The sequence below is a fragment of the Anas platyrhynchos genome, chromosome 15 (assembly GCF_047663525.1).
Source record: "Anas platyrhynchos isolate ZD024472 breed Pekin duck chromosome 15, IASCAAS_PekinDuck_T2T, whole genome shotgun sequence".
Lineage (NCBI taxonomy): Eukaryota > Metazoa > Chordata > Aves > Anseriformes > Anatidae > Anas > Anas platyrhynchos.
Genome location: NC_092601.1, coordinates 2,473,792 through 2,501,348, shown reverse-complemented (window position 1 = coordinate 2,501,348; position 27,557 = coordinate 2,473,792). Strand labels below are relative to the sequence as shown.

At 36.6% G+C, this 27,557-nt stretch overlaps 1 protein-coding gene across 18 annotated transcripts in view; it reads right to left on the bottom strand.

Moving 5' to 3' along the window:
- Positions 1–26,162, bottom strand: part of MRTFB (myocardin related transcription factor B) — an 89,371-nt gene extending 63,209 nt beyond the window's left edge. For 7 of the 18 annotated variants that reach the window (XR_011803676.1, XM_027469504.3, XM_027469511.3 and 4 more), the window contains exons 1-3: positions 26,052–26,161; positions 23,664–23,708; positions 2,547–2,764 (exon numbers count right to left, since the gene is read on the bottom strand). Coding sequence is in view for 17 of the 18 variants with exons in the window: in XM_027469504.3 (XP_027325305.1) it covers positions 2,547–2,700 (154 nt within the window). In the remaining variant the exon portion in view is untranslated. Of the gene's footprint in view, positions 1–2,546; positions 2,765–7,562; positions 7,683–17,788; positions 17,932–23,663; positions 23,709–25,856; positions 26,026–26,051 lie in introns of those variants that run through there. The other 11 variants (XM_027469507.3, XM_072024089.1, XM_072024087.1 and 8 more) reach the window with 9 other exon arrangements.
- Positions 26,163–27,557: the final 1,395 nt, after the last annotated feature.

Here is a 27,557-nt window from a genome sequence, read left to right as displayed (position 1 = left end):
ATTCAACAGCAAAAAAAAATTATATATTCCATATTTTTCTATTGAATGCCATTGTATTTTTGTGTACTGAAGTCTCATATACTTACAGACTTCATAAAACATTGACATGTAAAAATACTCCAGAAGAAATTCAGTTTTGGATTTTCTTGTCAAAATAGTTAGTAAGTATTGAAGCTACTTTTAGTATGAATACATCAAATTCACATTTTATTTCTATGATTTTTCTATTGACTTTCACTATTTCTACTGAATTTTAGTCTGGATTCTCCTGTGAACCAAAGTGACTAAATTGGAAATTACAGGCGAGCAACAGTTTGGGTGCTCTGGAGGACCACAGTGCCCACAACTCCGATTGTTCTTTTAAGAAAATAATTGGAACACAAAATAGACATTTCTTCCAGGAATACAACCATTATAAAGTCAGATATAGTCTGCTCTTCCCCATAAGGACAGGAAAAGTACTGGGATGCTCTTCTAAGTACACTTCAGAATTTACTGAAAGCGTAAATCCTGAAAAAGAGTATCCTGCACTCTATGGCAGGATGCTTAAACAGTATTAGAAAGATCCATAAAACCGAAAAGGATGGGAAATTGCACTGGTGCCCATCAAACACTTGTTTATTGTGTCTACCAGACTATCCCTCCAAAAAAAATGCTCCTACATTATGAATTCTGTCTCTTCTGCAGTTCTATTTCTTGAACTTTTTCTTTTTTAAAAATCAATACGCTTATGCTTACTATTGTCTTGAAAACAATTCTGAACCAGATGACTTAGTCTTCTAAAAAGACCTAGATGATGTGAGGCCATGGCCCATTACATGAACTTTCTACGATTAAACTTTGTCAGAGAGGACATTAAAATCTTTGTGGGAGGCCTGATACTTACTCCAGACAAATGCCCCAAAGGATCTTAAGTAATAAGAAGAACTAATAAGAAGATCCTAAGCAATAAGAAGAAAAGAAACAACTGTCTGATACGGAAGAACTAAAAATGAAATGCTCAACGACAAAATTTTAAAAAATAAACAAATTTCCCAGGGGTATAATTACACACAGGGAATGCATAAACCCACTACATTCTCTTCTTAATTAGGTTTATGAGTTAAGTGTTGGCATGTTTAGTCTCATTATAGAATAGCTTTCTTTAAACATGTATTTGTGGTGCTTCCTTGACAAAATGGTAGAAGGTTGTGAGCTATCTTATAACAAGCTTTTGGTACAGAAAAACAGTTTATCAGTTGGACATCAAACAATAAGACAACAAAAAGCAATGTCTCCCAAGTTACAGATTTGTTTTCTTACAGAAAATAATTCTTAAAGATACAGAATCAGAATATTAATAAATTAGCTGCAGATCCCTTAGTTTAAAATACTTTATTAATACATTTGTTAACACAGTATTCTGTATTTCATGATCTTCATACCCGGACAAAAATAAAGAAGCAATTGTAAAAGACAAGCTCAAGCATTCGAAGTAGCAGTTATTCCACATTTATTTAAGCTAAGTGTAAGTCTCTCTGCTGTCACATTTTCCCTTAATTACATTTGTCTTTCTTGGAGTACTGCGGGTACACACACAAAGCACCACGGACTTGCATAAACAGAGGCATCTTGATCACAGACACCATTCTGTGCCTTTCTGAAATGGAGAATACTATGACTTGGACCTGTCCCTAGCTATTTGATATACATGCAGCCCACTAACATGTATCCCATTTTTTTCTGCTTTGTGGGGATATTCAGATAGCTGTCCTTCTTATGAACTAATGCTTGTACCATTACAACTAAGTTTATGAATAACTTACTGTAGTTAAACTGATTTAATTTTAAAAAATTACTGCATTTACATATGTTCAACATTCCCAATACTTACTACAAATATTACAAAACATATCTTCATTATTATGAGACACTAGTCTGAGAAAACAAACACAACAGAAAAGGTTCCTGCCTTCTTCCAAATACAAATGAGCCTACATTTGGATTCAGACCTAATTCTTCCTGGTGCCTACTGTAACAGTGGAAACACCTTTTTTCTAAGTTGCAATGCCAACATCAACAATGAGAACAGATATTGGAAAGATTCCCGAAATGTAAATCTTATTTTTCTTTCATTGTTCAATCTTAAACTATGTGGTGAATTAAGCTTTCTAGGATACAACATGAAACTTCAATTCTGTACTATTTTTTGCAGAAAAATCTGTTCTTGGTAATTTTCCCTTTTTGCCTAGTATTAACACAACTCCTTTCAAAAACATCCTATTAATACACCTCATATACTATCCGTGGCTTAAAAATATAAATTTCTCTATTCTATATGCCTCAGCAAAGTACTCCAGTTGGAGTTTTAAGATCATGACAGGTGAAGACAATCAGGACAGATTTTATAGCAAGCAATCACTGTAGCACTTTACATAACGCGGGTTGGGAAAAGCAAGTGAAGGCAGTCAATAACATTATTTGAAGAAAGCAAACAAACTGCATTATTCCCATTGCATACATTTAAGCACCCCAGAGTAAAGGAAAACAGTCACTTTTGCACTCACCATTCTTCCGTTCGTTGAGGGGAGGTAAGTACTGACTGGGCTGCAAGGAGAGTTCCTTGAACTCATGTGCAACTGCTTCGCTGTGAGGACTAGGAGCAAGCCGAGTTAGGGAGCCAGAGTCATCCTCAGCATCCGCTGTCCCCAGGTGATCCATTGTGTTAAAATTGTCTGGAGACAGGGAGAGCAAGTGGTCTCAATCACACTACAGTTGATAAAAACTAATGAAGAAAAAAAAAATCATGTAGACACATTACTGCCGGCTTTTGGTCAGTTCCTCTGTACACAAAATTCTACTTTAAAATGATAAATACATTATCTAAAATTTTTCAACATAGAGCACAGGTTTGCAAAAATGCAGTTAAGCAACATATTTACATGCAATTCAACAGTCATTTGGTTCTGAGAAGCAGGACAGTTTCTCTGCCAGCTTTACAGAAGACCTACAATGCCAACTTTGAGCATGGATGTCCAGAAGGTCCCGTGCACTACCTTCTAGCACGTGACACAGACAGTTTGTCAGTGACATTTCTTTTTTTTTTTTTTTTTTTCAGTAGCTTTTATTAGGGAATGATGAATTAACATATAACATACAGACAACTTTTAATTTTCTTAAACACTCCACAACTTCCCTTAGGTTTAATAATCAACTTTGATATTAATTCAGGACTTGATACCACCAAAGAACCATATAAGAATTTGTTAATCTTTAATCTCTCTAATAAGGAAGGGTTGTTGCCATGAAATTTTTCAAATTAATACTAGCCACTCATTGCAAAATAATCTACAGACTGGAATATAAACCCTAATTTATTATTTATTTCCTTTCTATCATTCATGTAGTACTTAGTTGGCAGTAAGAAAATACAGAAGCACGGATTACCGGTACAGGCTTTTCCTAGCTCACAGAACTCTATCAAATCATTAAAACTTCATTAAAATCACTATGGACTTCAAAGAAGTTCATCACTGGATTCTTGGAAACATAAGCAATACACAATAAGGAAAATTAATGAGGATACATAAAGCCAAAAAATGTCTTACTATTGTTAAATTGTTTAGTTATAGTTATTTTTCTTCAGAAACACCACTGCTGCCCATACTCAGCCTTAAACTTCAAACTTTAGGTCTGCACAGTATAAATACCTTATGTGTTGGGGTGTACATTTAAAAGCCGTTAACATGCAATCCATATTTCAATGACAACAACCAGAATACATCAAGTGACATTTAAAAAAAATTAAAGATGACAAAAAGAATAGTCTATACTACAGAAAGGGATAAAAATCTTTTTTGCTGAAAACACCAATTTGAAAGTAAGCAATATAACCAGTACTGCTTGACATGTACTTCAGTAAAACAATTATGACGGTTAAGTGCATATTTTTCATTATTTTCCATAGTTACCAATTGGTGCTTTCACATTAAATGAAGACACATTAACTTACTGTTATGCAAGATTTTTTCTTTGTTCTTAGCTTTTTAGAAGAGTAATTTACCCAGCTCTCATTTGATTTACTGACATTACACTCTCCTCAAACTCCCACTCACACATACAAATTAAGTACATTATTAACCAAGCAAGTTTCTTCAGAACAGAGTTTAAGTGAAAATTTAGCTGCTTATCTGCTTGTAATCGTGGCATTTTATCCACAGTGTATTGGCTATGAGTTACACATTGGAGTCACTTTTCAAAGAGATCAAACCACATTAGCTGTATTCACTAATTTAAATCCATATGAAAAATAATAAAACACCTTGAATTAAAGGTTTAACATCTGTTATATGCTGCATGTTAACTTTTGACTCTATTCCCTATGACAGATAACTAAATATCTTGCTTTAAGTTAAGCCGATATAACTTTTATCACTTCTACAGCATGCAGATAAATTAGTTTTCGTTAATTTTAGTTCCAGGATTGTGTATAAATGTGGCTCAGTTATCCTGATTCACCTGAGCACAAGGCAGGCCTGAACTACAACCCATGTCAAATGATATCCCTCATTGCACTGCATAGTAACTCCAAGCGACTCCTTACACAAAAAGCATTTTGAATCTGACTGAATCAGGTGAGAACAGCCCTTTTGGAGGTCACCTAATGAGCCCCTGCCCCAGAGTACGGGCTACCAGCTGCTCAGTATACCTTCTCTTGGTAAATTCTGAAAATGAAATTCCACCACCTTCAAGGAACCTCACTGAGAATTCTCCCTCTGCATCCCCCTCTTTGAAAGCAACTTCTGCTGCTACCTATGACTGCTGTTTCTTGCTGCTTTGCTGTAACACGGGACAATACTGCTGTTTGTGCATCTCAAATCTGAGTTATTGCTATGGTTTCATACAGTATCCAAACTTGGTTAGATTATTAGGAAGCTTCTAAAAACAAAGTTCTCCAATTCAGAACTCTAACCTTAATCTGAAAGTTAAGCAAAGCCTCAGATATTGCAGGTTTCTTGCCCTAAAAACTTTGGAAAAACCTTAGCAAAGAATATGCACCATTTTAACCACTAAAAGTAAATTTAAAAAAATAATTAAATAAACACTAAGCCTAAACATCAACTATTTATTGGTGTACCATCGTTTAACAGTACAAAATTTCACAGCAACAGGATGCTATGAAACAAAACCAAAAGAGGCTGTAGCGTGCAACAGCAAACACCCCCGAAGTACCACAGCACATGCAGGAAGATATTGTTTCCTCACGCTGCTCTCTGCAGTGACCGACAGCGCTGGGTGAGGTCACAACACACCGTTACAGGCAGAAGGTCCTCCTTCAACTTTTGCTGTAAGGGTGCTATAAGATCATTCACTTTTTGGCTGTTAGAAGTCCAGACATATTCCCAAGTAGTGTTCTAACACTAGAGCAAAACCCAAACTACATTCTAATGCTTCTAACATTTCTAATACCACTGCTTGGTGATCAGCAACTGAAATGCAAAAACAGGAGGAGAAAACAGTTTACCTTGATTAAAATTAAGCCCTGACCAATGAATACTTTATCCAGACATCATGTGCAGATGTGAGAAACTCTTACCTGATTTACAGTTTAATGTATCATACCATAACACAATTACAATTGTAATACCGTTACAGTTAAAGAAAATACACTTGCCTCCCCTTTCTCATTTATTTGAACCCTCCTCAGTCTTGAAGCATTTCATATTTGTCGTCTGCATTTACAGATGGTAACATTATCTATGTAACCATTGACTTTAGGCAGGCCTAGACATAAAAGTCTATTAATGACTTAAAGCTCAAATGCAACAGTAAAAAAAAAAAAGTACATCAAAAAAATTCTTTCTTTCTTTGAAATATCCAGACTGTTAATGGAAGTCTCAATATTCTACTCTGCACAACCTGAGAAAGCACCTACAATGCTAATCTGACAGACAGCAGTCAGTTGTTACTTCCAGGGTTTCCACTCCCTTCAAATTAAGGCATCTGAAAGTTGATTAAGTTGCATGAACCATCATTCTGTTTGGTATGAAAAACATTTCTATTTACAAAATTTTGAAAAACGTAATACTCTTTTGTTTGTAGCAACTAAAATAAAACTACTCTGCTCTACCAACTGTCCCAAAGGCTTTCAGGGTTGGGGGATTTTTACACAGAATTAGGCAAAATGGGTAAGAGTAGTAAAATGAAAACTAGAACAAAATTATTTCCTACTTAACCTTCAGAATAGATCATCAAAATAGAATATGTACCAACCCTGCACACAAGGCTTCAGTTCCCATTTATCTGTCAGCCACACATAAGCAATGTGCCAGTGCTGGCAAGGAGCTGCTGTACAGTGTACCCATCTTATGTAAGTGTTCCCGCAGATTGTAGGCGGTTGCTATCTTTCTTAACTGCAGAAGACAAATGCTTCTTTTATTTTTAAACATTTTATCTTCAAAAGACAAAGTATATTTCCTTAGAAAAACCTTCAGAAGGGGGAAAATGCATACTTCTCTGCCACTTGGGACACCAGAGTTGGTATTTTATTCAGCATAACCTGTGAAATCTGGATGGTATTAGGTAGTTAAGTCAGCTTGTGTTATACAAAATTGGCTGTAAAAAACAGCTTAAGAATCACAGCGCATTTTAACTGGCCAAGTCAAATGGCTGGTTTTTAACAGTTTCACTCATTTACACCTATAAGGAACTTAGGTCACTTCCAGTTTCTCCATTTATAAAACTCAAGAAAATTTAAATTTTAAATGATGCAGTTATCAGTTTGAAATACACCAGAATCTTCAGTGGGAAAAATACTGGAATTGCAAATGAGTGTGGTTTTTTGTTTGTTTTTCGGTGTTTCAGGAAACACTAAAAATGATTCTTAAAAACTCAAGCACCATATCCAGCAGGTTAGTGTAACAACTGCCAACACAAGTCATTTCCATTAAGCACTTTGATCTCATCTGTGCCTTGGAAGAACCAAAAATCTGCATACTGGGTACAATGGTCTCTAACTCTAGTGTGATAATAAGCATTTAGAGGACAGCTACAGTTTCAAATATCATTTCGATTTGCCCAGCAAGCATTATCATTTTGTATCTGTGATAATGTGCTCAGTCACAGTATGAGACTAATTTGGCAATTCCTCTTTCCACTCTCATAAGGGCAAGAACTATGCTTTCACAACGCAGCTGGCCCTATCAAGTGCATAGATATGCCTACAATAAATTTCCTCTCTAATCTTCAAATTAGCAGAGTCCCAGCGGTCAGACTCTTGGAAGACTCTCAGTACCTCCTTTCTTCCACAGAATCAATACAGACAGCACTTGGACATAAATATTCAAAATACAAAGGAGTATTTGTAGCTAACATCTGCCTTAGGGTTCAGTAAGCTAAGAGTGATTTCCCAGAAAGAAGAGGTGGGGATGAACTACCCACTTCAAGGAGAGGAAAAGATGCAATATTTTTTTAAAAAATAACTCGTCTTGGCATGCTACCTTATCAGCAAGGCACCACGTAAGAAAACAAAATTAAGAAAGAAGTAGGACTGGGCTGCTGAAGTCTGTCTCAAGTCAGTTTACCTGTGCAATTTGTTCTCAGGAACCTGCTTTGGCAAGGGGGTCGGACCTGATGATCTCTTGCAGTCCCTTCCAACCACTACCGTTCTGTGATTCTGAAGAAATACAAAATCCAGGTGTCTGCTACCAAAACAAATAATGCATTTAGGTGGTGCTGTTCTTCACGCTTCTACATAATGATTTCACTGTGACCTCTAAAATGTTCTATGATGTGTTCTATTTAGAAGACATTAGCACCTCTATGTACAATTTTATTTCAGCTGTGCTTACATGTTTCTGAGATACTAAATTCCTACATGAAAAGCTATTAGGCCTCCCTTTATAGTTATTCTGAATATTTTTTTCTAGCATGTGTATACAGATTTTTTCCCCAAATTCTAAAGACTTACAAAATCAAATGATAGATAATAAAAACAAAAAAAAACAAAATAAAAAAAACTTTGGAAATACTTATAAAGCATCTAAAAGATGTTTAGACCTATTCTGCAAAATCACTAGCCTGTGTCTTTTATAGAAATTCTAATATATTGGTGTTTTAAAAATAGCGAAGATGTAAACCAACCAAAAAAAAAAAAACTGACAAAAAACAACCAACCCTTTTGCATGTAGCACTGTAATTCTAACAATAAACTGTTACAGAAAAGTTGTCCCCCCTTCTCCCTGTAGGTTTCAAATCCACTTACTGAAATAGCTTTTAGAAGCAGCAAAGCTGAATATACGTGAGTATACCGAGTACAAAATGAACATAGACATGGAAAGTACTTGTTATTAATAACCATTATCAGTAAATTAACTGATTAATTAATTTTTGACATTCATACTTTTACTGATTAGAGAAAACATTGTTTCAAATTGAGTTTGCCTCTGTTGCAAGAACAATGCTGACTCTGTTATCTGTTAAGATTTATGTCCCTCATTTCACATAATTCCATAGTGGATGGGAATCTATTGAGATTATTTTTTTATAACTGCCTACTCTACCTGTATTAAAACAACTGAATAGACACTACAAGGTGTCCAGAAACTTCACCACTCTTGCATATTACAATAACAATGCTAAATTGAGTTTCTCTTCATGGAAATCTTGAAATCTTAAGTATTATGACCAACTGAAGTCTGAAAAGCAGTGTGCTACAGTAGCTAACTTTGTAAAGAAATTAAAATTACTTGTATCTGGACAGAGGCAGGGAATGAGTCAATAGAACACTGGGGGATGCATTCCTCCCTGAACCATCTCCAGACCAAACAAAGGCACCTGGTACATAATGGGAGATGTGGCCTACTCTTAGTGTAAATTAATTATCAGGCAGAGAGCTTGAGGCTGTGATGGCAGCCTCCCACAGCTCTGCTAAACCCCAAAGCTGGTAACTTACGCAGCTGTCACATAGAGCAATACAGATGATTTTTCACATTATTCAAAACTCATTTATTTGAATATAATTTGGTAGAACCTTCTAGGTCTCCCATAAACCTTCAGTGGAAAGGATGTAGTTCATGGCAATGCTATGAAGCTTAGTATTTAAATACTTCAACGTCTCTTTGGAAATTTTTTAAGTAGGTAGGTATATTACAAAAAAATTCTGTGTTTACTATTAGTAGACTTTAAAATGGTAATTAATAATAAAATTTTCCCAAGATAGTAAACTTCTAACAGATATTTTAAGTAAAACAAGACAGGGTTCAATATGCATAACATACAAGTCACTGAAACCAAATCAATCCCTCAAAATGGAATTAATGCTTGAATTGCTTACTGACAACAGAACTTTTCAGATCTTCCACCTTCCTTTAAGAAACAGTTATAAAAATAATGCAGTGTGCACCAAAATCCATGAATAGATGGTCTGAGAGATGAAACAAAAAAGTTAAGTCTAGGATTAGCTGCCTCAAAGATAATGTATGGTTAACAACTTTCTTCAAAGAAGGGTATGAACTGCTTTGCTAGTCTATCACGTGAAAGGGAGATACAGTCACCTAGGCAGTTGTGCAAGCTATTTAAAATTAAGCATCAATGCTAGCATCTATTAACTCCTTCTGATAAACCAGAACATCTTTTAATGTAACTTCTGCTGACGCAGTCCTTTTTAACAAGAAGCTACATTATCCTTAACTTCTAGTACAGTACTATTTGTAGTAGAAATCCAGTAAGTTCATGAAGATTTAACTCATGTCGAACACTCCAGATCAGGATATGAAGATTTGTTATTTAATTTACAACTAGTAAGTCCATCCCTCCTAACAGCTGCTACCTAAGCATTCAGGACTAGCAAGAATTACAGCAACAACACTTTAAAGGCTTGTCGTTAGGAAAGGACATCCAGACACAGTCTTCAGCATTTTATTAGTTTATTACTTTTGATCATCTTATGAACAGACATAATTTAATCTTATCATTTTTGTGGATATTCTTAGTATTGTCTCAATATGGACATTGTTGGCTAAGTCATTCAGCTGAATCAACTTTTTTAATACATGTGAGGCTGTTATAGCACACCTTCACTAGCTCTACAAAAATAAACAGCTTCATAAAAATACCTTAAAATAGACAGGTAAAACATGAAATAGTATCTTGTTTAGATATGATACACAGATGCACACACATACATAGTACAGGGGATGGAAACATGCCCTTTGTAAATGGTCAGAGAAATCCAGATGTGACATTCCTATTTGTCAGTCTAAGATGTCAATGTTGATCACCATTTTCTTTGCATTTGCTTTAGTACTGTACCAAAATTTAAGATGTCTGTGTTAACGCAAATAGCAAGTAAATTTATACTCAGACGTCTACACAAAATCAGTTTTATAATATCTAAACAGAGCAAGAAAATATAACTGCAAGATCAACTCCAATTTACCTGCCAAAAATCAAGTTCAGTTCCTCTGGACTATGGCAGAACACTCTGGAAGGACTTAATAAGATAATGTGCCCCATTATTTTCTATGACTAGGAAACATAAATAGTGTAACTAGCAGAATGTAATTGAAGTTGACAACCTATAAAAATCAAAACACGAATGTCCATTTCGGTATTATAAAAGCACTTGATAATTCAAGTCCAGAGTAAGGGTCAAATATTTATATGAACACATCATATGATTGCTAGATATTTTACTGTCATGTCCTGTCCTAGAAGTGTGCATTTATTTAAGAGAGAGACCGCTTTTTAAAAGAAGAGTTCTGACAGTTCAGAAAGTAACATTTATCAATAAATTGGATCAAACTCTTCAACATGTTTTTTGATAGCCAAAAGGTTGATTAATTTTAAAAACAAGCGTTAATAGAACTTCCAAGGCATTTCAGAAAAGGTTAAACAACTCCATGATTTCATTTGTTTGCTTAGCTATTTCAAGATGTTCCCATTTATGACTAAGCTGCAGGTGCTATTCTGTTTACTTTAGTGCCTCTGAACCAAGCCCTTGAATTGAACAAAGCAAGGAAAGCATTATGATTCAAGTCAAAGAGGAAGGAACTGCAGGACTGTTTCCCGTTAAACATGCTACTTTCTACCTTCCTTCATGGGCATGACTGAACATCAGAAAATGATTTCTGTAAAATGAAATTTCTTGAAAAAGATATACTTTGCTTCTTTTTATTTCTACACAGTGTTACAGAGATTAGCAAAATACTGTATTTCAATACCAAAAGACTAACATTTAACCTTTAAAAATACAATAAACTTCTACAGGATGGAACTTCAATTATTATTACATTCAATAATTAACTAAATACTAATTTGACATGAATTCAAAATCATGTTGCATAATTAGGGCTTGTTAGCAACTTCAATATAAGAGATTTTGCAAATATCACAGTAAGTATGTCTGAACTGCAACTCAATGCACATAGGCAGATGATGCTGTTAAGCAGTCCCTATTCATAACCTCAAGACAGCACAGAAAATCTCTTGCACAAACCTGTTGCCTGTTAACTTGTACCAACACAACTACTTTCAGATATTAACAGTGCATACAATAACTTGAATTAGCTCCATGGAAACTAGTCAATTTGTTATTTTTAATTTCTAAAACTTGTCCAGTTCAACCCACTAGTGGACAAAAGAAAAACATAGAAGGTGACAGATTAATGTGTGAAAAAAAAATCAACATTCCATTAAACCTAAGTAGCAGCTATTTACCATGCTTTCTTCATATGATTTATGCTAAGTGCTTAGAGTTCTTCTAAAATAAGGATTGTCTTTTCTGGCCTCCCAAACATGACGCCCATCTACAAGAAGGGCTGGAGGGCAGACCCAGGGAGCTATAGGCCTGTCAGTTTGATCTCAGTGCCAGGAAAGCTCATGGTGCAGATGATCTTGAGTGTCATCACGCAGCACTTACAGGGCAAGCAGGTGATCAAGCCCAGTCAGCATGGGTTTATGAAAGGCAGGTCCTGCTTCACAAACCTGATCTCCTTCTATGACAAAGTGACCCACTTGGTGGATGAGGGAAAGGCTGCAGATGTGGCCTACCTTGACTTCAGTAAGGCTTTTGACACCGTTTCACACAACAGTCTTCTCAAGAAACTGGCTGCTCGTGTCTTGGACTGGCATACGCTTCACTGGGTAAAAAACTGGCTGGATAGCTGGGCCCAAAGAGTTGTGGTGAATGGAGTCAAATCCAGTTGGAGGCCGGTCACTAGTGGCGTCCCCCAGGGCTCAGTACTGGGGCCAGTCCTCTTTAATATCTTCATTGATGATCTGGATGAGGGGATCAAGTGCAGCCTCAGTAAGTTTGCACATGACACCAAGTTAGGTGCATGTGTCGATCTGCTCGAGGGCAGGAAGGCTCTGCAGGAGGATCTGGATAGGCTGGACCGATGGGCAGAGGCCAACTGCATGAAGTTCAACAAGGCCAAGTGCCTGGTCCTGCACCTGGGGCGCAATAACCCCAAGCAGAACTACAGGCTGGGAGATGAGTGGTTGGAAAACTGCCTGGCAGAGAAGGACCTGAGAGTATTGTCTGATATTTGGCTGAACATGAGCCAGCAGTGTGCTCAGGTGGCCAAGAAGGCCAACACCATCCTGGCTTGTATAAGAAGCAGTGTGGCCAGCAGGGCTAGGGAAGTGATTGTCCCCCTGTACTCAGCGCTGGTGAGGCTACACCTCGAGTACTGTGTTCAGTTTTGGGCCCCTCGCTACAAGAAGGACATCGAGGTGCTCAAGTGAGTCCAAAGAAGAGACGAAGCTGGTGAGGGGTCTGGAGAACAAGTCTTATGAGGAGCAGCTGAGGGAGCTGGGCTTGTTCAGCCTGGAGAAGAGGAGGCTCAGAGGCAACCTTATCGCTCTCTGTAAGTACCTTAAAGGAGGCTGTAGCGAGGTGGGGGTTGGTCTGTTCTCCCACGTGCCTGGTGACAGGACGAGGGGGAATGGGCTAAAGTTGCGCCAGGGGAGGTTTAGGTTGGATATTAGGAAGAACTTTATGGAAAGGGTTGTTAGGCATTGCAACGGGCTGCCCAGGGAAGTGGTTGAGTCACCATCCCTGGAGGTCTTTAAAAGACGTTTAGATGTAGAGCTTAGGGATATGGTTTAGTGGGGACTGTTAGTGTTAGGTCAGAGGTTGGACTCAATGATCTTGAGGTCTCTTTCAACCTAGAAATTCTGTAATATGATCATATAACCTCCCTGTAAAAAGCATGGCAGAGCATTCTATGTCTTTAATTGTCCCAAACAATTGGGTTTACTTTGGAAGTTATTAGAAGTATTTAATCTCCTCCATTTTGTTTCTTTTAAAGTAGAAATAAAATAGAGGCCTAGTACCAGAAGATTAACATCTGACTTAGAAGTTCAAGGGATCAGTTCTTCTTTTTAACAACTTAGTTTAGATTGGACAGTGTGATATTTTAAGTAGCAACAAAAGTACAAGCAAATATAAATTAAACTGTAAGTTTTTAGAGAGGATGTTTATAGTGCGGCTGTCCTGATCAGACCAAATCATTCAATGATCCGAAACTGGAAGATTTAAGATCCCAGGGTTTGTTACCCTGGGATAACTGAAAATTACATGCATTATATTACATGTATTCATCACACAAATGCTGTGTGGATATAAATGCCCATTTTTCTCAGCTAATCTGAGGCAGTGACACAGTTTTGGCAGTCCCAGTCCCACTTCATTCTATTGTCTACTCTCCTACTAAATACGTGAATTATTCTCTGTTGTATTTATCACTTTTCTAGAGTCAGAATGAGATCAATACACAATATACTTCTCGCATTTCCTACTCCAGTTAGCCAAAACTTTTACTAGAAATGCACAAATATGACTGTTTGGATAAAGAGTATTAATCAGGGGTTACCAAGTCTACGACAAACTTTAGAACACACTTAAAAAGATAAACAGCACAGTGGTTTCATTGTTTATTTATCAGCTGTTATGTAGACCATGGCTTTAGGACAACTTTTTTCCTCCTCAGTCTTCAACTCCTGTTTTCTCCAAGTTTTATCTACTAATACAGCAGAGCCAAAGAACAATTATTACACCTTACCTAGAAGCAAACAGTACAAAGTGTCATTAATTTTGGTAACAGTGAACCAAAACAGTGAACAGTTTAACAGTGGTTCTACTGCTCACATCCCACATTGTATGAAGTGACCTCATTTTTTATGCAGCAGAGACAAAAGTCAGAATGTGGATGCAATTATATCAGTTGTAGTAGATTTACACCTCACAGCATCCTCACAAAACCTGAAGTCCTTTTTTTTCATAGATACAGTCATGAAGTATACCAAGAGAATGCTAAATCTATCAGAGGCTTTCAGGTAAAAACAAACAAAAAAATAAAACCCCAACTTCCTAAACACTGGAAATTAAGCATGAAAATATATCAGAAACAGAATATTTTGGCTTTAAAAATAAAACAATACTTTTTACAAATCCAGCCTTTTTACTTCTCAAATCTATAATGCATCTAAGAAGACCCACAATACTCCCTGTTACCAAGGCGAGACCACAGGACGGGAAATCATATCACATTGTTTCTTTATGAGTTCTGAACAATGATTATGAGTAGATCAAACTTAATCCCGAGATCAACACCCATACTCTAAAATAACCAGAAAAAAGTATGTTATTAGTATGGTGCCTGAAAACTCTGATATTCTAAACAGTTTAATGCTATAATCCACAGTCCGTGCCCTCACTGCTTTAAGAAGCAATTTCTCATGATCTCAAAGACTAAAATGAACTGGAATTCCATTTTCCATACTGAAATTAGCTAAAGACCAATAGGGCAGAAACTTTGGGTCAGGAGAGTTTATGTTGCCTAAGGCCACTTTAAAAGAAGTCTCATCTGTTAAACTAGTGTATGTTCCAATATTTCATTCTTTACAAAGCTGCTTGATTAAAATAAATAAATAAAAGATGGTAACAATAAAACTGTTTACTATAGTCTTCTGCACAAATTGTTACACTTAGCAGCTGTTATGCCTCTGAATTCTCTATTTCTGGGGATTTTCTCTGATTAGAGCTTCAAATGAGAAAAGCCTTCCCTGTGTAAAACAATTCCCCTTGTAAAGCCTTCAACCTTCCCCTTGTAAAACAATTATCATTCTCATTCCCCTTCATTTTAAATTAAACAGAAAAGGTCCTCCATTTATGCAGAAACGGCCGTATCCAAGAATAAGCTGATACAGAGAGGGACATACTGAACTTCAGAAATACTTCAAAGCCACTCAACAGCAAGTCAATAAACACAGAAAGAACACCTCTTGATTTGAAGATAAGAATTTTACAGGTGTAGTTTGAAAACTGAGAAAGCCTGACTGCAACGAACTATTTCACTCAATCAATTAAGACTGATTACTTCCAAAGATCTTCTTAAAGGAAAATAATATTTATAAACTTACTAGTTAAAGTGATAACACAAAAAAGCAAGTTAACACTCATATGAGTGTGAAAGACAGACTATCTGTAAACTGTTCCCCAGTAAAGAACAGAGTATTTCTAAAATAAAAAGGGAAAACACTGTTAATTAATTCTGTTATACAACAGAAGTGCAACACTGCCTTATTATTACCAAACTTCAACAGCTTACTAAAGGTCATTCCCTAATGAACACCTACTTCAAATGTTTAAATAATTTAAACTATAGTTATTGACTAAGTAGGTCTGACGACTAAACACAGGTCATTTTTGTTAGAAGCACCAAGTTCATCCACCGTTATGCTGTGACCAAATTACCCGCTTGTCAGATGACGTGCCATCCTACTTCTGGTTATTATGACCCTGTCTAAACTGCTGTGTCAGCAGAAAAACTCTTAGAACACAGACCAGAAAAATGTTTTTAATATATTTTCCTTGTATCCTTCTGCATGATGCAGAAAAAGCTCTTACTGAACATTTCGAGAACACATCAAAACTAGGGTAACAGACAATTTACAAACTCTTAAGTCTGAAAAATACTTCAAGCCATAATTTCTCTCCCACACAGTAATTTAAATTTTATTCATGCAATAGACATTGTTGGTCTTCCAACAGCACAACAAAAAATGCACTTGCTTTAATATTTCTTCTAGACATTTCCATCATCTAACAGTCATCAAATGTAATTTATCAGAGTATGTTCTAGAACACTTTGGCTAGTGCAATTTACTAACTCTGAAACAAAGTATTTAATCATGAATATATCAGTCAAAAAGGCTGAAAAATGTATCCAGTGCCACTCTTTCCTGAAAGACACATGGTTTTGAACCCCATTAAAATTGCTTTTACAAAAATACTACAAAGTTTTGTTCAAGGCCCTATTCGGAAACTACCGATGATCTGATCAAAACAAGACACTCATCAAGCATTGTCTGTTAAAATATAATCTCAAAACAGTATAATCTCTAAGCCCCAGTTTTTTTTTTCTTGCGGCTTTATTTCATTACTTTTTTCTGGCAACAGATCACAGTTCTTGGCTTCCCTTGATCAATTCAGTAACTGCTTTCCTTCTCAATTCCTCTTCCCGTATTTGCTATTTCTTCTATCCTCCACGTATCACTAAATCAATTCTCATATCACACCTATTTCAGATTCCATTTTACCTATCAAAAGTGCTCTGTGTGTTTCCTGGCCATATTTTTTCTTCTCATGAGCACGTGCCTCAGAGAGAGAGATTACCTGGAAACCAACTCTCTTGACTACATCCATGTACAGCTACAGAACTCCATCTTTTGTATTATCTTCTGGCCCCACTACTGCCCCCAAATATTTAAGAAACTGTAAATTTAGAACTGTGCCTATGCTCAGAAGTCTCCTTTCAGTTAGTTGATCTGTTTTAGTCTGAAAAAAAGGAAAGAATGGTATGTATTGTACAGTGTCTTTTCCATCCTCCATTTCAGATTTATAGTTTCTCTCCTTATTGTCCTTGTTTTATCAAAGCTTCCTCAGGGCACAAAAAGATGCACTGAAGTAGGTTGCTACCACCTGCGTTTCAACCCTTTCCAGAGTCGATCTTTCTGTATTTCCCAGTTTTATGCCATGCTTGTATAAGATTAGGCTCATTTTACAGGACCTCGTAAGAGAGCAGTCAAATGGTTAAACTGGCAGAACAGAGGAAGGGTGGAACATCTGGCAGAGGAAGGAGGGAGTCATTAACCACTCAACTCAGATCTACCGCAGCCAGAACAGTTTGCCTCACCATGCTGATCTGATTCCAGGAGAAATCACCCATTACACTCTGTTACTCATAGAAGCAGAGAAACTTGGTTTAAACTGTCTACAGACATAGAGTGAATTATTTGAAGCTTGTTTTACCTTGGAAGATTTATAATTCCTGTAGCCACAAGGCTGGTTTATATTTTGCACAAACTGCATTTACTAACTGCATTTTTGCACAAACTACATTTAACATTTGCTAAAACCTTCATCTCACACCAAGTGAAAGAATGAGTACTGCTATACTGACATTGACGCAAAGGAGCATTAATATAAATAACCCATACAAATTCAGAAATAAGAAAGACTATGTAAGCAGCAACTTCTCTTTAATCAAATATTTACTAGAAACCAGGTGACTTGTACCCTCAAACAGGATATTTATTTTTTTCTGCTGTACAGAAACCCCAAATGAAATTGTAGCATGTCATATGTTAACCAGACAATGAGGTTTTCTGTTATTCCTATAAATTTACTTAATTGTCTGATGTTGTGATTATATTCATTATTTACCTAAACTATATCCTAACTCCAGAAACATTTGAATTGTTCAAAGAAATAACAGGAAGTCTCAAACAAATGACCCATTACCTGATCAATTTTGCTTTTGGTCCTATTCCTCAGTATTCCACAATAGCAAGTATTGCTGTCACTTTCAACACTTGCAGTTGGTATTTATATCTTAATGCAGGATTCTCATGAACACATTCATCAGTACAAATTCAACTACTGTCCTAGAATACAAGCATTAAAACCCACAATTTTACTGAACAATCAAAAACACTTAAAGTGAAGATAAACTTTAAAACAGAGAACATGCAAAGACATCACTTTACTGTCAATTTTGCATTCAGTGGTGCTGTTGCACAAGAGTATTAAGTCAACGAGCATCTGAATTTGTCTGTCCTCAGAACTGTCTTAATGGGTGCAAACACATTTCCTTCTGTTGCTGAACACAAAGCTATAAAATAAGAGCTGAAGTGAGTGCAAGGATAACTAAGAGTGACAGTGTGTGAACAAGCATATTGCTATCCAAGAAAATTATGGTACAGATTTTAAATAATACAAAATCAGACATCACTACTCAATGGTGTCAAGAGCCGCTTCAAAAAGATTTCTAAAATTATATTTTCTAATTCACATAGCATATAAATCTTTAACAAAAATCTTACACTGAATATATTTATGTAAAGGATAGCTATACAAAGAGTACAGCTTACATAATGAAAAAAAAAGCAGAGAATCATTAGGGAATTCCTTTTGGTTACCTGTTTTGAGTTGTATCTGATGTGTTTTTGTGATGATATTTTTTTTTAAAGAAGCAGCCCTAAAAATACGCTATAAAAGCATCTCCTACCAAGTAACATGAAATGATAATAACCAAATGCTCCAAAATAGCCAAACAGATTTATTAGTCCATTCAAAAACTCCTTAAATAATAAACAAATTGTTCATTTCAACTGTAATCAATGTAAAGATCCCATTCATTTGTCATTTTAGCATATTTAGCAAGCTCCATTTTCAAAATACACACATTCCAAGTCCCTTTTCCACTGCATAAGCACCAAATAAATAAAATAAAAGCACACCCCTTTGCTTTCACATGTACAAAGTTACTTACATATAAAAATCAAACCTAATTCGCTACATACAAAAGTACTTGTAACGTGTACCAGTTATGCAGATAGCATTTTAAAACAACAACAAAAAAACCCCACTTCCTTATAGATAATATTTAAGTACACTTACTCAGACCATAATTCACTGCTTGGATTGATGAATATTCAGTGTAAAATAGATCATCTGTACTTAAAATTGACTGCATCTATAATACTGTGATGCAAGAACAAATGCATCCACCACAATTGTATTTATGCAGCGATTTCTTTGCTTATGCTAAGGCACAGCTATTATTTTCCTAAAGCTTCACTAGCATCTGGTCCTAAATCCTGAAAAGCTTTAAGTGTGCATTCAACTTTGTATAATGCATGTAGCATCATAAATGAATGCTTAGCTTTGCAGGATTACTTTACCAAAGAATACATTCCCATTTTTTTTTTTAAGTAAATAAAAGAACAAATAAAATAAAATAAAATAAAAGGATTCTGCCAGCAATGTAATTAAACGGAATGTCAGCAGCTGGCTTTTTTTTTTTTTCCATAGGAAATACTGAGAAACAACGGACATTTATGGGTGCTGGACTTTAGCGGAATACACTAACTTGAACTCTATTTTCACAAGTTTCTTTGCTTCTCAATTTTTATGAGCTACCTCTCCTTCACTTAAAATAAGGAATGCCTGACAAACTAATTTTAAATGTCTCCAGAATTTTAAAATCAAATTTTCAGCAAATGTTTCCTAGCCCTCCAGTAGACTTCTAACATTAGAAACAAAATCTGGAAACAAGAATGCCATTGCCCACACTTTTCAGGGCTATAATCTAGGGCTGATTACCTTATAAATTCAGTTTAATAAAGGAAGAAAAACAGGGGTGTTGTCTTTATTATTTTTTAAATGTTTGGTTCGTTTGTGTTACATTCAGTGTGAAGATCAAAAAGGAGCTGAACTATGACTTCTCCCCCATTTTGTTGCTTTTGGCATCATGCCCAGGTTTAAGCCAGTTTTCAAACATTTAAATAATGACTTTAGCCAAGTACCCAAATATGAAATCTTAAAAGACTGAGTCAACGATCACAGAGATTCAGCTTATTGCACAAGTGCATAACTGTTATATTAACATCTGGATTTAATAAAAAGTAATCTGAACACTGTTTAATAAATTCTGTAATGTGAATTTGCTTTGGAGATTCAGGATGTGGAAGATTTTTGTGGTAGTAGCTTAGACAGAGCCTCAAAAACAATAAAGAGTAGTTTTACAGCAGCTGTCAATCTTTACTACTGAAGAAAAGTTTGAAAAAGCTTTGTTCCAAAGTGAATTATTATAGAATATAGGTTCTCGAACTTCAGATGATGAATACTGCTTACAAATTGATGCCAGGAAGATGGGTTCACTGTGCTTAATGCAGCAGAGAATAGTATCATTTAAAGAAGCAAACATGAAACATTCATGGTTGTGATGTGCAAATAGGCTTAATTTTAGCTGTTGATCTTTTCACACATGTTGCTAAAAAAAGTAGCAGGTATATTCACTGTAAGAATCAAAGGCTGCAGATACACTAAACCAGAACATGAAGTGAAGTAGTTCACCAAATGTAAGCCAACCAACCTCCTCTTCTACAAGTAGCCTGAATGTATCCCAAAACCACACCTAATCTTCAGATTAAAACAAGTTCCTCCATCTTTAAGTGTTTCCAGTTGCTAATTTTTTTGCCTAACACTACAGTTGCAGGGTGCTGATTTACAAGTATTTGAACCAACTTAAATTGAGATGTTTTTTCTCCCCACCAATACTGTTTCTGGCTCTGCCCTCCGTTTTACTTCTGGTACTGGCACTCACATACCACTACCAATTTTGAGGGCTAGAATTGCAATATATATTTATTATTTTTTTTTTTTAGAAACAGGATTTAATTTTCCATCAGATCAGCTCCTTCATCTGACCAACTATGTGGCTCTCACTGCGTAGAAAAGAGACCAAAAGATCACAGATACAGCAACGGTTGGACCACTCTTTTTCAGCGGCAAAATAAACCTACAAAGTATGGTATTTACTTTGACAGAGAAAGTCATTGTCATCCTCATCCCCCTTCCCTCATACTGGATAGGCAACAAATATTGGAAACTTACATGAGTCTTGCCTCAGGGGGTTAAAGCAGCTCAGCATTAAGTTCACCCCTTCAACTACATATGCACACAATTACCACCATTGTCAGCAGAATGGAGTACTGGCTGTTCCTACGTACCACCTAAGTCTGTATTTTTGGTTATCGTAACAGATGAATAATACATCTATAATGAATGATTAATAATCAACACAGAACAAGATTTGGCACAACTACAAAATTGAGAGGACTTCTCATATTTACCTTTAGTATGCAGATAAACTGCAAATTACTATATTGTGATTAGAAAGAGACGGTAAGTTAACAAATCCAGCAGTGTAATTATAGAATACTGAAGTGGACCATGACTACATTTTCATTTTTACAGCTTCCTGTTTACTAAGAACATCATTTATTAATTTCTCATGCCACATTTGCCTTTTTTAATACAATAGTTAAGAGTTTAAAAGTGATTTGACATGATAATGACAACAGCAACTGAAATACTATTTTTAATTAGTCTTACTAATTTTAGTGCTGAGTTCTTATCACCAAATACAATTAGTCTTTGAAAAACAGTGATTTGTTAACAGTTCAATCTTCCACAATTTTATTCCAAGTACATGCAATTGAATGATTTTTTTCTTCTGTTTCCTCCAACAGTTTAGACTCCAATCTCATCCATCCCTAACAATTACTTGATCGATTCTCTTGTCACTGACATATACTCACACAGTATATAAAAGTCTTACTGCAAAAAATATCATTACTCTTCATACAATACCAAATAATTGTCAGGACTTTTTTTTGAACTCTGAGATGGATGTATTAATGTTTTGTAAGGTCAAACACTGACAAATCTGTTCCAACTACAGTGGAAATTATAAAGTTTAGTTTCCTATAAGCTTATGTTCTCTGTCTTCTAAATATTTATCTGTAACTCCAGCCCCCAGCTGTGCCTCACTTGTGCTATATGGGTAGTCCAGAGTAAATGTATTTTGACTGTCCAGTCAGCTGCTGCCAACCACAGTAAATAACTGCTGAACTCTGTCTGCCTTTCCCTAATGAGGCTGCAGGGGGTTTTCTCTACTAACTTCAACCTTGTGAATATTAAGAAATTAGTTGAGATAATTTTCTCAGAAACGTGATTAAAGCTACTTGTATAAGACCTGTATAAAAACTACAAGAGAAGGCAATGTATAGCCAAAGGCAGCAGATAGTGCCACCCAACTCAAACCATCTAGAAGCTACCCAAGTCACATATTTGGTGCTCTTCAAAGGAACAGTTTTTCAATAGTCTTTCACAAGTGATTAGGTATGGCACAGAGAAATGACAAGTTGAGCATTTCTAAGTGCATTATTAGTAGTGTTGACTGCATCTTAAGACAACGGAATAAATATGAGTTGATGAAGTATCTGATAATGTTTAAAAACCAGGAAAATCAAACTTACCCCATTAGGCACTATGTTTGCACATATGGTAAGTCCGCATGAAGGCTGATCACCACACTCTCAGAGCCATGCTTAACAATTCTTATTAAAAACGGAAATTGTCTTTGTTTTTTAAAGTCAGACTGTACATGTGCTTATCTTTACTACATCACACTCCCTAGCCAGGATACTCTGGTGGTAGATTCTGGTCTGTTTCAGTTTGTAAGCAGATTTGCTGGAACACATCAGTGCTCCAGATACATCATACCTTCTGCATACATCCAGAAGGTTTTGTACTTCTTTCTCTTCTTCCAGTCTCTGGAGCAGTTCTTAGCCATCAAACTTGTGTGTAGTGTCTGGCTTTTTCAGTAGAGGTGGAGTCAATACTCTGTAACATCTTAGAAGGGCCTCAGTGGAAATAATCAAGGAGGCTTTAAGCTTGGTGCTCTGCCTTAGTAATTCTGAAAATAAAACCATCCCTTCCTAGTTCCCCAAAACAAAGCCCTTTCTTCTTCCCATACAAAAAGATGGGGAGGGAGGGGACAGGATCAAAGTTTTCACCAATTCTGTAGTAGCTGGACATCAGAAGCACGCTGTTTCAAAACTGCAAATATTTAAGTTGATATAACTTACATCCTTATTTTATGAAGCTACTTAAGCCCCATGTCTTACTCTAACACTTACTGAAGTTCAATTCTAGCAGCAACCATTAAACATTCTTAGTTACTCCCTTTGAAAAAAGTTTCCTCATCTATAACTGGATGTATTTAATTAAAATGCATCGGTCTAGTGGAACTGCGGAAGTGCTGTACTGTAACGTGTTCTGCTGGTACTAGCCTGAGTTGCTGTAAAATAATTGTTAAAATAAACAAAATGCTGTATTGGTCAAATTTTCCATTACCAATATCAAAGTTAACATTTAGAAAAAATCTAACAAAATCTGCAAAGGCTTGCAAGCCTGACAGTCCTTTAAAAAAGAGAAAATATTATTTAATCAGCATAAGAGTATTTAAAGCAAAATTCTAAGAGATGATTAAAAACACTCATACCAAACAACTAAGCAGAAGCATCACAATGATTTGGTTTTAGCTTATATATCATGCGTAATATGTATCCCCAAATTCCTGCTTGTATGAGAACATATCTCTTAGAAAACCTTCCCTTTCTGACAGTAGTATAAAGCCAGCATAATTTAAAGCAATACACTGCTCATTAAAAAAATAGCAGCTACACAATAGTTTCATTAAATAAATAAAAAAATATAAATACCACATAACTTCAAAGTTTTAATAGGTTTAAGATATAGCACTTACCTTGTATTTTTATCCTCCTTTTATTGCATCTGTTTCAGCACATTTCTGGTCATTGGGAAAGTAAAGACAAGAAAAACAGCAGTTACAAAAAATGCCACAAAGGTTCATTATTTTAAAAATTACATATGCTATTTTGACTAGGAAATTAATACATTAATACAAGTTGCTCTTTCTTAGCTTTTGCACTCTTGACATTGAAGTATCTTCTTGGGTTAAAAACCCTGAAGGTAAACTAATTTCAATATGCTCTAGACTCATTCTTTAGCACCTTTCACATTACTGCTCAAACTAACACACTAATTTTGTCTTTCTAGTTACCTCTGGCAAGAATAACAGTGCTAGAGATGCATTACCCACCCCTTTTAATTTAAGTGCAGTACAAAAGACAAGTTCTAGCTCCTTCAAGTCCTACTTGCATAATCCCTTACAGCTAGAATGTCTCTACACTTGAAAGTTTAAATGCTCTTTGCACCTATTCACTTGAACTTCATTTACTAACAGAAATATATTTTAGTTACATATAGATTCCAATATGAAGGAACTTTTATGAAGAAAAAGGAAACTGTTCACAAAGTTTGTCTTTTTGCTATGACAACACAAACATATTTCCTCAATGATCAACCCTTAATTTATTAGTACATTTTACAATGTCCATTCATAGATGATCTTAGAGGTCTTTTCCAAGCTGAATGACTCTGTGATTCTTTACACACACATATGATTATGCCAGCAAAAACCTACTACTTACTAAATTTAAGAAAGTTCAAAAATCACACTTATCTTTAGAGTTAGCATTTATTAAATGCCGTTTCATACAACATTAATGAGTTCTTCCAATTTTGGCTTTGATCCCATAGGTATCAAAATATTCCAGACAACTCAACCTCACAGATTGGTTCTTCCTCTGAGAGATGAGTTCTATAGATAGGGTTTTACTTCTTGTAAAGGTTTGCAGGCCCAAAGGCTGAAGCTGACGTTATGGTTCCGATACGTATCAATGACAGAGATTACAACACATAAAAAAACGTACATGCAAGAGGAAGGGGTTAAAAGACAAATACCAAAATGGACTACAGGAAGAAATGGTCTAATACTAAGAGGTATCCCATTTTCCTTCCAGTAATTAATTATTCAGTAATCTAAATGTCATTTTATTTTTTAAAAAGCAAATACTACCAACTATATTCCATATCCAACAACACATTAATCCATAATATCATAGTGAATTATCTATATTGATTTATAGGCTGACAAGCAATGGCTTATATATATAAAAATTAAATTTGGCTGAATATCTGTGTATTAGCCTCCACCTTTAGAGCTTTAAAAAAAATATATCATTCAGCAGAATCACACAAATTAAAAATGGTGTTTTTACATCATTTTCATGTTACTGTGTAACTGCTCCAAAAAATTCACCAAGTCCAGTCTTCTACTTTTCTCCAAATATATTTAAGTTGTGAAAGTTGCCCTGTGCTTCCAGTAACATACTACGAATTTTCAGCTTCCATGAGTTTTTATTTTCTTAGAAAACTGCATGATTACCAGACAGCACTGATAACTTCAAGTTTTAAACACACGTTATACCACCAAATCATAATTAGTCCCAGCTAATTACATGGGAAAAAAAGGTTCAGGAAAGAACTAGATAACGTGTCAAACGTTAAGAAAATAATTTCATAAAATGCCAGCTGTGCCTTTGAGAGCTCTAAAACACCAACTAATTCAAAACCTGGGCATTCTTCCACCATAGGGTGAAAGAGGTAGTGTGAGGAAGGGGTGCAATCATCTTCCCATAAAGGTGAACTTTAGAACACAGCAGGCTCACAGGACAGTCAGTCTTGATCTTTTAGACACTGACATTGAAGTTATGTGCTGTTTGTCAAATATGCACAAAAAGATGATTTTATAACATTTACTTCCTAATTTAACAAAGTGTTCACTTTAAGTCCTGTAGGTTTTTGTGCTGCAGCCACAAAAGCCCCAGTAGTACCTCTCTGTACTCGGACACAGCACCAACCCCAGGGGGAGAATAAAGGCAGACGTTTATGGCACCCAAGGCACACACAGGTACGCTGCTCCCTCCCTCCTGCGGAGCCTCGCCCCGCTCCTTTCCGCCCGTACCCGTACAGCTGCTGCAGGCAGCTTCCCCTCCAGAACGACGAGCACACACCCGCCTCCTTCCCGACCCACCAAGCGCCCGTCCCAGCTCGTAGCACCACCGGGCGGTGCAGGCCGGGCCCCGCCGGCTGATGCAGAAGCGAGGCCCTCACGGCAGCCTGCTCGCCGCCGGGCCGCGCTGCGCCGGGCCATACCCTCAGCCCGCACGCCCCGCGCCCGCGCCCGCGCCCGCGCCCAGCTCCGCCGGCCCCCCTCAACCCCGCTCACCCCCGCTCGCCGCCACGGCCATGTCTTCTCGCGAGCTCTGCGGCCGAGACCGCCCTCGGGCGCGCGCCCTGGCCATTGGCCTGCGGGCGGGGAGGGCGGTGTGCGCGCGCGTGTCGAGGCTGCGCGACAGCCTTACGCGCGGAGAGGGAGGGGGCGGCGAGTGCCCGGATGGTGCAGTTGCAGAAACAACCTAACAACAGCAGATACTGAGCAGTGAGCTGTGTGCAGATCTCGTTGAACCCTGTGATTCACTCCAATTTATTTCTGCCACCCTTTGCGTAAAATAGTTCAGATGTGTGGCCGCTCTTAGAAGTAGTGCTGCAAACAACTTCAGCTAAGTGCTCAAAGTGTCGCATTTAATAAATCCAACAAATCTAATCAATCCATTTAATAATTCCTAAAGCAATTGCGGTGAAATTCAACAAAATCAATTTGTATCACAGATTGCGTATTTCTCAGAAAACGGGGAAAAGACTGTATAATGGCACAGAGGCTAAGGTCTTACTAATGCTTTGCCATTATGCTATTTGGAGACGATCCTAAAACTTCTAAAACAGAGAAAATGATAAAAGGCATTATTTCAGTGAGTGTCCATTGTGCCCAAATGTTACCATCTCAAACTGAGACAAATGACAGGCTGAACTCGGGGCTGGTTATAACATCTGGCCAAACAGCTATCGTTGTTAACAAACAGCACAAGGTGGTGTGCCTAACAGGGAAGTAGGAAGACTTGCGGTTAAAAAAATCCAGTTTCTTAGTTCAAGGTCTTTTTCTGTGAAAAGATGCTTTTAATGTGGTCAGAAATTTGTAATGATAAAGGAAAAGCATTTACAAACTGACGTTTATTCAACCATATTTGCATTTTAACAAAATCCAGGGATTCAGCTGAACATGGCTACATCTTTAACATTTAGTTGCTATGGATAAATCCAGGAGGCTTCATCAAGTCAACCCAATGACCATGCCTAGAACATGTATATCATCCTTCAAAATGACTCAATATTCAAATCTAATTTTTTTCACTGTTTTGGAGTAAAAGTTTGCTCTAGGGAGTTCTAAGAAAACTGATAATTAAACAACAATTAAAAAATCCCCACCTACATATTCAACAGTGCACACAAAACCTACAAAATAGAGGAAATTGATGTATTTATGTTCTAGTAAAGAAGTTTGGCTGGAACTGGTACTGAAGATGAGTTTAACGCACAAAGGTATCTCTTGAGGGTATTTGGACTTAAAAGCTTAAAAGCAACCGAGTGACACTAGACAGTGCATGAAAAGGAAAATGCATTTAAACAAGCAAATAACTAATTGAAAACAATTTCTGACTTATAATCACTCCCTCGAAATGTCCAACACAACACAATAGCTCTTCTCTGAGCACCATCTTTCCTGTGTTAGGCATGAACAAAAACTTACTTCTCTTTGTAGAAAAGTTCAATCACAGAACTCAGCACTTGCCTCCAAGAATAACAGTGAGCCCCGTGCGCCTTGCAATACTTGTAA